The sequence below is a fragment of the Maniola hyperantus genome, chromosome 17, assembly GCF_902806685.2.
Source record: "Maniola hyperantus chromosome 17, iAphHyp1.2, whole genome shotgun sequence".
Taxonomy (NCBI): domain Eukaryota; kingdom Metazoa; phylum Arthropoda; class Insecta; order Lepidoptera; family Nymphalidae; genus Maniola; species Maniola hyperantus.
The window spans coordinates 12,404,676-12,418,573 of NC_048552.1; the positions used below are offsets into that span (position 1 = coordinate 12,404,676).

The 13,898-nt window shown below is 42.0% G+C and overlaps 1 protein-coding gene across 1 annotated transcript in view; it reads left to right on the plus strand.

Moving 5' to 3' along the window:
• The window catches only part of LOC117990274 (adipokinetic hormone/corazonin-related peptide receptor variant I-like), a 36,213-nt gene extending 23,928 nt beyond the window's left edge, over nt 1–12,285 (plus strand). Inside the window, exons 5-8 of the mRNA XM_034977738.2 lie at nt 1,154–1,304; nt 5,605–5,795; nt 9,345–9,415; nt 11,525–12,285. Coding sequence (XP_034833629.1) covers nt 1,154–1,304; nt 5,605–5,795; nt 9,345–9,415; nt 11,525–11,626 — 515 coding nt within the window. The 3' untranslated portion in view covers nt 11,627–12,285. The remainder of the gene's footprint in view (nt 1–1,153; nt 1,305–5,604; nt 5,796–9,344; nt 9,416–11,524) is intronic.
• The last annotated feature ends 1,613 nt before the right edge of the window (nt 12,286–13,898 follow it).

Genomic DNA, 13,898 nt, shown 5'->3' on the forward strand with positions numbered 1-13,898 from the left:
TGCCCGCAACTTCTTCCGCGTGGACTACACAAAATTGGAATCCCTATTTTTCCCCCTTATAGAGATTGAATTTTCAAAACCCTTTCTTAGCGGATGTCTACGTCATAATAGCTATCTGCGAACCAAATTTCAGCCCGATCCGTCCAGTAGTTAGAGCTGTGCGTTGATAGATCAGTCAGTCAGTCAGCTTTTCCTTTTATATATTTGTAGAGATGATTTATTTTTTCTTTCATCCGAAAATGTTAATAAGTACGAAAGAGCATTTTCTTGTGATGCCTGAAGGTTGACAATAATGTATTAGAGTATGTTTTTGTTTTGGTGTGTGATGTAATTATTATTATTTATCCGTTATTATTATTTTCGGACATCCGATATATATTACAGAACCTGTAGATACGTAAATTGTAAGTAGCAGAAAAATATGTACCTAAGAATTATCATCATCATCATCATGAACAGACTCACTACAGAGCACGGGTCTCCTCCCAGTGTGAGAAGGATTCTGGCTGGGTCTCCTCTCAGAGAAATAGGTTTTGGCTATAGTCTAACCACGCTGGCCATGTGCAGATTGGCAGACTTCACACACCTTTGAGAAACATTATGGAGAACTCTCAAGTATGCAGGTTTCCTCACCATGTTTTCCTTCACCGTTAAAAACGCACTAAGCTCCGAAAAGTTACAGGTGCGTGCCCGGGATCGAACACCCGACCTCCGATTAGGCGGCAGACGTCCTAACCACTAGGCTATCACAGTTTTATTAGTACCTAAGCATGTTTCATTTAAACTCATCCATACTAATATTATAAATGCGAAAGTGTGTCTGTCTGCTAGCTTTTCACGGCCCAACAGTTCAACCAATTTCAGTGAAAGGTACAGAGTTAACTAGCTTACATTCTGGGGAAGGATATAGACTACTTTTTATTCCGGAAAATTAAAGAGTTCCCACGTGATTTTAAAAAACCTAAATCTACGCGGACGAAGTCGCGGGCATCATCTAGTATCCGATATTTCGTTGCATAACATTGGTAAGTGGTTACGACTTCGGCCTCCTTCGGGGGTCCGGGGTTTGATCTTTAGTAGATCCGGAGTAGTTAACTTTATTTTTTGTTGCATTTAATACATGCACATTGTTAATTCCGTATTTTTGTTGCAGAAAAATGCGTGCACAGCGTCAGCAATGTGCGGTTGCGGAGATCAGACAAGCGCGTATTGGAGCGGGCTCGACGGAGGACGCTTCGCATGACCGTCATCATTGTCACCGTGTTCGCACTGTGCTGGTTGCCGTACGCTACTATGGCCATGTGGTAATATACCCCTGTGTAAGCAGCATGCGGTTGCGGAGATCAGACAAACGCGTATTGGAGCGGGCTTTACGGAGAACGCTTCGCATGACCGTCATCATTGTCACCGTGTTCGCACTGTGCTGGTTGCCGTACGCTACTATGGCCATGTGGTAATATACCCCTGTGTGAGCAGCATGCGGTTGCGGAGATCAGACAAGCGCGTATTGGAGCGGGCTCGACGGAGGACGCTTCGCATGACCGTCATCATTGTCACCGTGTTCGCACTGTGCTGGTTGCCGTACGCTACTATGGCCATGTGGTAATATACCCCTGTGTGAGCAGCATGCGGTTGCGGAGATCAGACAAGCGCGTATTGGAGCGGGCTCGACGGAGGACGCTTCGCATGACCGTCATCATTGTCACCGTGTTCGCACTGTGCTGGTTGCCGTACGCTACTATGGCCATGTGGTAATATACCCCTGTGTGAGCAGCATGCGGTTGCGGAGATCAGACAAGCGCGTATTGGAGCGGGCTCGACGGAGGACGCTTCGCATGACCGTCATCATTGTCACCGTGTTCGCACTGTGCTGGTTGCCGTACGCTACTATGGCCATGTGGTAATATACCCCTGTGTGAGCAGCATGCGGTTGCGGAGATCAGACAAGCGCGTATTGGAGCGGGCTCGACGGAGGACGCTTCGCATGACCGTCATCATTGTCACCGTGTTCGCACTGTGCTGGTTGCCGTACGCTACTATGGCCATGTGGTAATATACCCCTGTGTGAGCAGCATGCGGTTGCGGAGATCAGACAAGCGCGTATTGGAGCGGGCTCGACGGAGGACGCTTCGCATGACCGTCATCATTGTCACCGTGTTCGCACTGTGCTGGTTGCCGTACGCTACTATGGCCATGTGGTAATATACCCCTGTGTGAGCAGCATGCGGTTGCGGAGATCAGATTGGTGTGTCAGCGTCATCATTGTCACATTTGCTGTATTGACTACCCTGCGCTACTATGGTCATGTGTAAATTATACTTCAGTTTGAGCTGCGGTCGGTCGAGAAGATCACGAACATGATCATTGTCACATTCGCGCTACGCTCGCTGCTATACACTACTATAGCAATATGATAATTTATAGCTCAGTGTGAGCATTTAGGCAGTGGTTGCGGAGATCAGACAGACGTGTCATTGTCATCATTGCCACAACCGCGCTGTGCTGGCTGTTCTATGCTACTTTTGCCATGTGGTATATTCCAGTGTGAGCAGCGCCTGGTTACGGAGTTATCGTTGCACGTGTTCGTTAAAAAAATGTTTATACCTAGGTACCATCGATGTTATGAGTACATTGAATACCGATTTGCTTCTGTTTTGTTTTCGGGTTGCTTTTTCATCATTTTCCAATACGCGGAAAAATATTTGCTTTGATACATAATATTACTCTAAATATTTTCAAAGCCTTTCGCTTTTTTCCTATTTTGTTATTATAAAACGCTGGGAACGAGATATATCAGATGGCTTATTTTGCTTATAACTTTCATTTTTATCGGATTTCAAAAAAGGAACTTTGTATGTATTTGTCCTACGTATGTATGTTTGTTCGCATATTATAATGATTTTTTCATTAATTTAATCTACGAGTTGGTACCTACCTATAGTACTCGACAGATTGAGATGTAGGTGGCAATCGGGGTATTAGGCAGGGGGATCCCGCACCAGGTCAGCGCGGGGGCTGTGTGGGTGAGCGGGGCGTCCCCACCCTGATTAGCCATCTCGATCTGTCGCGTACTATACGTAGGTACATACTTTCAAAACGGTTTTAATTTAGTTATCATTCTTTTAAGTATACCAGCGACCCGCCCCGGCTTCGCACGGGTGCATAATGTAGATACCGATGTGGTTATTTTGTTAGAATTCATAAGAATAAGATAGCATAATATTTTCGATGAAAGCTCTTAGTCGGCTTGATTTCTTCCATTTCTTCCAACATCTTGAACATTATCGTCATAATTTCAACAAATTAACACAAAACATTATTAAACTTTACTTAATAAAGTATAAACTTATACCTCTTATAACTTAAACCTTCCTCTTGAATCACTCTATCTATTCATGAAAACCGCATTAAAATCCGTCGCGTAGTTTGAAAGATCTAAGCGTACATAGGGACAGACAGCGGGAAGCGACTTTGTTTTATACTATTGAAGTTATATGCATGTAAATGTATTATTATATATTGTCGGAGAACAGGAGGATGGCCGATAATTATTATTGATCTTTAGCCGACATCAGAATGTAGTACCTAATAGGCTAGTTGACACTTTTTTTAAGTTGGTCTTAAATGGTTAATATTTGTCCTATTAGATCAAAAAAATTAACACTATATTTTTTTGCGCCCTAAAAACCGTAAAACTTTAATTTAAAAATATATTTTTCATAGACAGCTGAAAACACTGTCGGCCATGTTTGGCCTATTGATTATCTGTGCTCTGACGTCATGCATTTGTAAACAACAGCATAAACTTCCGTGACATATGGATGACATTTCTTTGTTTACATATTTAATGACGTCACATCATGGCTGACAGCGTTTTCTGCGTTTCAAATAAAAATAAAAACTGTCTTTTTTAAAATTGGATTTATATATCCATCCTGCGTTTTTAATAATTGTTATTGATATATTTCGTTGTCTTAAGCAAAATACTATAATAAATAATCATTTATTGGACGAAATTAGATATGAGTCAAGTAGCCTATTAATAAGTAGGTACTTTAATCCATGTTCTTTATAAATAGCTCTCAATTACAATGACCATAACTATATTGTCACTAATATTTCATGATGTACCTATCTAGTACCTACTTATTAGTTTTGTTGATAAGTTGCTGGACCGTGAAATGTGTTGTTTTATACATTATTATGTTTTTCATAGAATATTCAGCTATTTTTCTGAACAGAACGCACGAGTGAATTGTGAAATCATTTAGAAAAAATGATAATGTAATTTAGCCCAGAATAATACTTAGAAAGAAAAATCTGTCTTAAGCAATATAAATACGCTCAAATTCAACACTAAAGAAACAACCAATATACGAGTAGGTGCTTCCAGAGAAATAAAAGAATGGGAAAAACCTAAAAAAACAAGAGCTAAGTTCGAAGGCAATGAATAATATTGTATCTAATTTTCGTGAAATAGGAACTTTAGTAACGTTCATTTCACGGGGAATTCAACTCCTAGAGTACCTACGCACATACAAGGTTTTGCATGAAACAAAATCGTAAAATGTTGGCAGGGGGACAGGGGAGAATGCTTTGTTGTGATTGGTGGACTTAAGTCACGTAATCAGAACAATGTCACAGAAGATTTGAGGGTACCGAACGGGCGTGGGCCGACTTTTATGCTAAGCAAGTGCCTAAGCTTGGCGAGCGGGGTTGTTCGGCAATTAGGCGTCTAGACTCTAGACTCTAGTGGTTCATTTAGAAATACTGAAAATATGAAATAGCGATAGCCCAGTGGTTGTGATACTACACAATAACGCTATGTTTTTACTTGAAACACGTCACTGAGCCATCCAACCGATGTGCCCTAAACTGGTTTCATTAGAATGGCAATAATGCGAAGAAGGATGTAGACCAATCGGTACCCTTATTATCGGTATTCGGTACCCTTATTATAAATGCGAATGTGTGTTTGTTCGTTGGTTTATTGGTTTGTTGGTTTGTCCTTAAATCACGACGCAACGATGCAACGGATTGACGTGATTTTTTTGCATGGGTATAGGTAAAGACTTGGAGAGTGACATAGGCTACTTTTTATCCCGGAAAACCAAGGAGTTCCCACGGGATATTTAAAAACCTATTTCCACGCGGACGAAGTCGCGGGCATCAACTAGTAAAAAAATGCATAAGGCAAATTGTGTTTTACGTAGTAGCCACACGCCGGGTATCTGCAAGCCCTCAATAATTGAGCTACCTACATCGGTCGCTTAATAATTCTTCCACGAATTTCCGATATAATGCCAACGTAAATTATTACCTGACTACTAGTAGCCGGCCCGCGACTTCGTCTGCGTGGGTTTACGTTTTTCAAAATCCCGCGGGAACTCTTCGATTTCCCGGGATAAAAAGTAGCATATGTCCCTTTCCAGGTCTTAAACTATAGTACCCATGCAAAAATCACGTCGTTCCGTTGCTCCGTTGCGACGTGATTGAAGGACAAACCAACAAACCAACAAACAAACAAACAAACACACTTTTACATTTATAATATGGGTACTGATATATTTACCTACTCCTTCTACATTATTATGGGTTTCTCAGGTACATGGTAGACCGCGCATCAGCGTCGCGCGTGTCCCCCCTGGTGCAGGACCTGCTGTTCGCGATGGCCGTCTCCAACTCCTGCATGAACCCGCTGGTGTACGGCTCCTACGCGCTGCGGTTCAGCGGCACCCTACAGCGGCTGCTGAAGAAGAGCTGCTGCTGCTCCACCACCACGTCTGACACTGCTGGTGAGGTCTACCTATTCTTAGTCTGCGGCCCAGGTGGGAGCGGTGTGTCTTGCGGGGCGGCCGCCATAATTGCAAGCAGATGGCGCTCCTCACTAGTACGAAGAAAATCGATTAGCAATCATGGATACGAACCTAAGTCTTGACTACTCACGTCGCTCTCACTACATGGCAGCACGGGTACCATCCTCGGAAGTGAAAGCAGAACACGCAAATCTGAATCGCACTAACGAAATTTTCTGCAATCTGCACTATATAATATAGAAGTTTCAAGACACAACCGTCGGCCAACTGGCTCTACTAAGCAAAACCATCCGCTAAGAGATCTCCCTTTGGTCGAGCCTACAGCCCGCTCCCGCACAACACACTCTTTACAAGAAATTGGAAGTAAAACGCAAGGACGCGTCCTAATCGAGAGCGGGTCGGCGGAGAGTATGGCATGAGGCTTCGCACCCGTTGGCTACCCCGCAGGACGCACCGGCTCCTAGCTGGGCCGCAGACACAGTCTATGCGTCGGAGTAGATTTACGTTTTTTTAAAGCCCCGTGGAAAATTGTTTATTTTCTAGTATAAAAAGATTCTAATTATATCCATCTCTAGGATCCAAGCTATCTCTGTCTGTCAAGATCGGTTCAGCAGTCGAGAAAATGTAACAGACAGATATAGTTTTGTATTTATTAATACTAAGCTGTGATAGCCTAGTGGTTAGGACGTCCGCCTTCTGATCAGAGGTCGTTAGATACCTGCCAACTTTTCAGACAAAATTCAAATTTAATTTCATGAGTTCTCTTCTCACCTCTATAATAAATAAAATTCAGTCCTGACTGACTGACTTATACTATATCAACGAACAGCGTAAGCCGCTGGTTCTAGAGACATGAAAGGAAGGTGTGTTTTTTGTAAAGATTAGCTATCCACTAAGAAAGGATTTTTGAAATTCCACCCCTAAGTGGGTTACTTAAATGGGGGTTTGGAAGTTTATATGAAAGTTCTATGTTTTGAAGTTTGAGATGTGAAATGTCGGCATTAAGATATTCTGGGTTCCGCAGACTAAGTGAGTCATCATCATCATCATCATCAACCAATAGACGTCCACTGCTGGACATAGCTGTCTCTTGTAGGGACTTCCACATGCCACGGTCTTGCGCCGCCTGGATTCAGCGGCTCCCTGCGACTCGTCTGATGTCGTCCGTCCACCTAGTGGGGGGGTCTTCCAACGCTGCGTCTTCCGATGCGAGGTCGCCATTCTAGCACCTTGGGACCCCAACGTTTATCGGTTGAACGATCTATGTGCCCTGCCCATTGCCACTTCAGCTTCGCAACCTGTTGAGCTATGTCGGTTACTCTAGTTCTCCTACGGATCTCCTCATTTCTGATTTGATCACGTAAAGAAACTCCGCACATAGCCCGCTCCATCGCCCGCTGAGTTACTCTGAGCTTTCTTATGAGGCCCATAGTTACTAAGTGAGTAGGTAAAAGTAAAGTAAAGTAAAATATTCTTTATTGTACACCAAAACCAAAACAATAGAGTACCTACCTAAATGAGGCCTTTTGCAGCGGTAAAATTTCTTATCTCATGAGAAACCAGAAATTTTACGCAGACCAAGTCGCGGGCAACTGACGACCTTGACGACCTCCCTGGCGCAGTGGTGAGCGCTGTGGTCTTAATAGTGGGAGGTCCCGGGTTCGATTCCTGGCAGGGGTTTGGAATTTTATAATTTCTAAATTTCTGGTCTGGTCTGGTGGGAGGCTTCGGCCGTGGCCAGTTACCACCCTACCGGCAAAGCCGTGCCGCCAAGCGATTTAACGTTCCGGTACGATGCCGTGTAGAAACCAAAGGGGTATGGGTTTGATAAAAACTGCCATACCCCTTCCAGGTTAGCCCGCTATCATCTTAGACTGCATCATCACTTACCACCAGGTGAGATTGCAGTCAAGGGCTAACTTGTATCTGAATTAAAAAAAAAAAAAAAACTGCTAGTAAGTTATATGAAATAATAAGGCACAACATCAAATTCAATTTAACTTTTTTTGATTTCAATTATGATAGAGAGAGAGCCAGCGCGTGCCAGACCTTCCTTATTTTATAAAAACTGAAAGTTTCCCTGCGTGCTGTCCCCAACACTGGGAAGAACGTTTGCTTGGATGTTTGTTTGGATCATGGTGGCCTTGGGAGATAACAGGTAATAAAGGTGTAAAAAATCTTACGTCAAAGTATAGTCTATTTTTTTTAATAATTTCTTCGGAGTAGTATTAGAAATCACGTCATGCATTACCATAAGCTTAGTGTCGTGGGAAGTTCCTACGACACTAAGGGTGAAATCTATAGAGCGCACTCTGACTTAGCTTAGACTTAAGACAGAGTTAAAACGAGTTAGATGTATACCTCTTACATAAATCTGTCTCGATTTAATGCAATCTTAAGTCTGAGCAAAGTCAAAGTGCACTCTATAGATTTCACCCTAAAACTGGGAACCCCCGTAAGACTCCCTTGAACGTTAATAATTTATTAAACTTTAAAGGCAGGGGGTTGCCACCATACTGTGTCTGGAAATGCGTGACTTGATTTCTATTCTGAAAAAAATATAAAAAATAGACTATACTTTGACGTAAGATTTTTTACACCTTTATTACCTGTTAGTGATGTCCCCCAAAGCCACCAGAATCCAAACAAACTCCCAGTGCCCCAACACTGCCGTAGAAAAACTTTCAGCTTTTATAAAATAAGGAAGGTCTGGCACGCGCTGGCTCTTAGGCCATTATGATATGAATCTTTATTCAAGTTCTTTAACTTTATTGGGTATCATTTCAATTAATTTGAGTTAATACCGCAGGGATATTAAAATGAATTTACTGAAGACCTTTAGATAAAATTCAAAACCATTTATTAAAATTCCTGTTAATATAAAATCCTTTAATATTCTCTTGTTTGGACAAATGTTTTAGTATTTCTCTATTGCGGTTTATCTTAATACTTCAAGCGTGTCTAATTCAATGTATTGTTTTAGTTAGTTTCTCGGGAACGGCTCTAATTATTATTTATTAGATGATGCCCGGAACTTCGTCCGCGTGAACTCTTTGATTTTCCGGGATAAAAAGTAGCCTATATGTCCTTCCCCGGAATGCAAGCCATCACTGTACCAAATTTCGTCAAAATCGGTTGAACACTACACACTAACCCGGTGGGACTTCCCCCCGCCTCATACCCCGATTGCCATCTTGACCTGTCGCGTACTATAGTTTATTGCGATTTAATAGCACACTTGTTTATTGTCAGCTTGTCTCTATTATCCATACTAATATTATAAATGCGAAAGTGTGTCTGTCTGTCTGTCTGTCTGCTAGCCTTTCACGGCCCATCCGTTCAACCGATTTTGATGAAATTTGGTACAGATATAGCTTGCATCCCGGGGAAGGGACATAGGCTACTTTTTATCCCGGGAAATCAAAGAGTTCCCACGGGATTTTTGAAAACCTAAATCCACGCGGACTAGGTCGCACGCATCATCTAGTGGTAAATACAGTTCGAAATTCAGCAATATTATTGTTTCAGGAAACTCCGGCACAAGCTCGACAAAGAACCGCAAGAATACCACAGCGGCCTGCCTGGCTAAACCTGTCATGGTACAATATACGTATATTCCTGATTTAAAAGCCGTGATAGCCTAGTAGTTAGAACGCCTCTTACTTGGCTCTCGGACTCTTACTTAACTTTTCGGATAAATATAACTTGCCTTAACAGTGAAGGAAAACATCGTGACGAATCCTATGTGCCTGAAAGTTCTCCATAATGTTATCAAAGGCGAAGCCTGGCGATTTGCACTAGGCCAGCGTGGCGGACCATGACCTTGATCCTTATTCTGAGAGAAGACCAGTGCTCAATAGTGGGCCGGCGATAGGTTGATCATGATAATAATGACTTTGTTCCTACTTTATTATTGAGAACTAGCTTATGCTCGCGACTTCGTCCGCGAGGACTGCACAAATTTCAAACCCTTACATCACCACCTTAGGGGCTGAATTTTCAAAAATCCTTTCTTAGCGGATGCCTACGTCATAATAGCTACCTGCATACCAAACAGCCCGATCCGTCCAGAAGTAGTTTGAGCTGTGCGTTGATAGATCGATCAGGCAACTGTTTTATATATTTAGATTAAATGTATGTGTGTGTGTATGTGTGTGTGTGTGCGTGCCTGTGTGTGTGTGTGTGTGTGGGTGGGTGTGGGTGTGTACATACAGATACAGATGTTGCAATAGTGCATTAGGTATTCCCGGAAAGGGAACAACAAAGGGAAATAATGTGAACGTTTAACTTTTGAACTTTGCAAACTTTTGCGTTCGCTACAACCTAACTGTAAGTATGCGAGTGTACTGTACTTATTTGTTTGTTTTGTGCTGGCATTGTTTTCATACTTGGTTAAATTAACTAAGTAAAAGTTTTGCTCTCGTTCTTTGCCTCTGCGCTCGAGGAAATTTATTTCACCTCGCTTTTTTAAAATTATTTATTATTCACTAGCTGATGCCCGCGAATTCGTACGCTTCGGTTTTTAAAAATCCTGTGGGAACTCTTAAAATTTCCGGGATAAAAAGTAGCCCCGGGTTGCAAGCTACCTCTGTACCAAATTTCGTCAAAATCGGTTGAACAGTTGAGCCGTGAAAAGCTAGCAGACAGACAGACACGCTTTCGCATTTATAATATTAGTATGGATTATAGGCGCACGCTTGACCACGATCACACCTGATGGGAAGTGATGATGTGGTCTAAGATGGGACGCGATTGCCTAGAAGGTGCCTTCTTCTTGAAATGCCGTCTCAGCTATCGGAGGTTGGCAATCATTAGGGCTATCTGCACCTTGGACAATGCTGCTCGGAAAAGAGATCTTGTACTCTTCCCGTACCATTGGCGTATTTTTTACAACGAATTTTTGTTGCAAACAAGTATTTACACTGTTGTAAACCGCCGTTGGAGACCGATGTGGATTGTGGAGGCCGTATTTTCAACAGTCTTACACAGACTTTATACACGCTAAAAACGCTATCTGTAACCACCCTTACTTGTTAACCGACTTCAAAAAAAGGAGGAGGTTCTCAATTCATCGGAATCTTTTTTTTATTTTTTTATTTTTTTATTTTTTATGTATGTTCCCCGATTACTCGAAGACGCCTGGACCGATTTTGAAAATTCTTTTTTTGTTTGAAAGGGTATACTTCAAAGTTGGTCCCATTTAAATTTGGTGAAGATCTGATGAACATCTTCGAAGATAGATACTGGAACTCCTCAACGGATTAGAGTAAATTTGCTCGCGATCAGTGTAATAGCTTAGTAAACAGTAGATTTTTAACCAGTCATAGCATAATTCCATGGGGCCACTAAAAATTGTGAAATAAAATTTTTTTACAAAAAAAATAAAAACCGACTTCGATACACAAACACTAAAAATTGAAAAATAATTTAATTTATTACCGAATATATTATGTATACAAGAGTTAATATAGTTCCATAATAATATTTTTTGGGGTCGGTGCCAATGAGGTGCCATTGTGGAGTCTCATAAAAATATGAAGTCTAGACGATTCGCGCAGCTAAAGCTAATTGGCACCGGCACCAAAAAGTATTATTATGGAACTATATTAACTCTTGTATACATAATATATTCGGTAATAAATTAAATTATTTTTCAATTTTTAGTGTTTGTGTATCGAAGTCGGTTTTTATTTTTTTTGTTTTTGTAGAATGGACGCGTAAGGCCGCGTCGAGGCGTGCGGTTCGCGGAGACGTCGCTCTCCGCAGTTCCTGAGCGTGTTGACGTGCACAAACCGCGCGGGCCCGCCTGACAGCCGCCCGCCCGTCTGCACTGCGCGCGCCACGAGCGCTGCCGGGTGCTGCACGAGTATTACAAGACCAAGTCTACCGCTGTTTAGATTGAACTGGGCTAGTGATATGTAACTGGACTTTATTGGATTTACACTGGACTGATCCGCCTGTCTGAACTGAAATAGTGGTAATAATAAGGCATTGAAAAATATTTTAAACCTTTTAAAAACTAATTAAATGTGACATAAATATATCAGTAGGTATAATTAAAAAAAATCAATCAAACTTTTAATTTTATTGTGTTGTAGCTAATGGATAGATGTATATTTTGTAAAAACTGATTGTACTTATAGTTTTAAAAACGCGTGGGTACAGCTGTCATCCACCCGCCCGTCTACACTGTGCGCGACATGAACGCTGCCGGGTGCTGCATGAGTATTACAAGACCAAGTCTACCGCTGTTCGGATTGGACTGATCCGTTTGTCTGGACTGGACTAGTGACAGTGATAAGACGCTGGAAAATAGTTTTGAACTGTTAAGAAAATGTGAAGTTTAAATAACATCTGTAGTTATTTATAAATTTTATGTACAAAATTATACAAAAAAGAAATGTCATTTTTTTATATTCACGGTGTCATGTTTTTAATATTATAGAAATAGATGTATGATGTCTATACATATATATATACATATATATACATATATATATATATATATATATACTGTATGTATAGTTTAGAGAATTTAAAAAAAACGCGTGGGACCGCCTGACTTCCAACCGCCTGTCTGCACTGCGCGGAGTATGACAAGAACAAAGTCTTTTAGACTGGACTGGACTAGGTATAATATTTAGTGACAGTAAATATATCAGTATCTAAAGGCTATAAAAAAAAAAACTGGAAAAGAGTATTTTAATTTTTAAGACGTAAAGATTGATAAAGAAAAATACCTATTTAACGTTTAAGCTTGTATATGGAATTAATTTAGAGTTTAATAATATAAAAATCGTTCTAGAAGCAGTGGTTTTTTTATTTGTAGGTACTGGTACTCCCACGGAACAAAGTCCAAAGGAGAATGGGCACCTTTGTATGGGTTCCGTTCCCAGAGTGTATCAACTTGTGATATATGTCATTTTACGCATGCACTTTGAGGACTGAAGACATCGGACGAGTCGCAGGGAGCCGCTGGATTCAGGTGGCGCAAGACCGTGGCGTGTGGAAGTCCCTTTAAGAGACCTATACCCAGCAGTGGTTATGACCTTTAAAATGACATATATCACAAGTTGATACACTCTGGCGACGAAACCGCCCATTCTCCTTTGGTCCAACACGAGGCTTCACGACAACAGACCACCACCTATAGACGCCTAATAGCCGAATACCCCCGATCGCCAAGCTTAGGCAGTTGCTTAGCATAAAAGTCGGCCCACGCCCGTTCGGTACCCTCATTCCGCACATTGTCTTGATTACGTGACTTAGAGTCCACCAATTACAATGAACCTCCTCCCTGGGACGACCTCCCTGGCGCAGTGGTGAGCACTGTGGTCTTAATAGTAGGAGGTCCCGGGTTCGATTCCTGGCAGGGGTTTGGAATTTTATAATTTCTAAATTTCTGGTCTGGTCTGGTGGGAGGCTTCGGCCGTGGCTAGTTACCACCCTACCGGCAAAGCCGTGCCGCCAAGCGATTTAGCGTTCCGGTACGATGCCGTGTAGAAACCAAAGGGGTATGGGTTTAATAAAAACTGCCATACCCCTTCCAGGTTAGCCCGCTATCATCTTAGACTGCATCATCACTTACCACCAGGTGAGATTGCAGTCAAGGGCTAACTTGTATCTGAATTAAAAAAAAAAAAAAACCAATTGCAATGTGAGGTCTACAATTCTACATCTCCTGAGGATGCTCCGGTGTCGGGACGAAACGTGCGTCGAATGTGTTTGGGATTTGTGTGGTGCTACGTGGTGGTGGTGCGTATTTCTTGCCTGGTGGCTGCTTCCTTCTGCATGTTTAGCAGTGGGAGGGCGGGCGGTGCATTTCGCATGCTGCATGTTGCACCATACAGATTCGCCCTGTTTCAGCGGATTATAGCAAATTAAGCTTTTGGTTCATTGTATATCATGGACTTACGCAAAGTAACGCCTGCTTCTATACAACATCCATCAATTACAACAAAGAATTCTCCCCTGCCTGAGAGTTCTCCATAATGTTCTCAAAGGTGTGTGAAGTCTACCAATCCGCACATGGCCAGCGTGGTAGACTATGGCCAAACCTTTCTCACTCTGAGAGGAGACCCG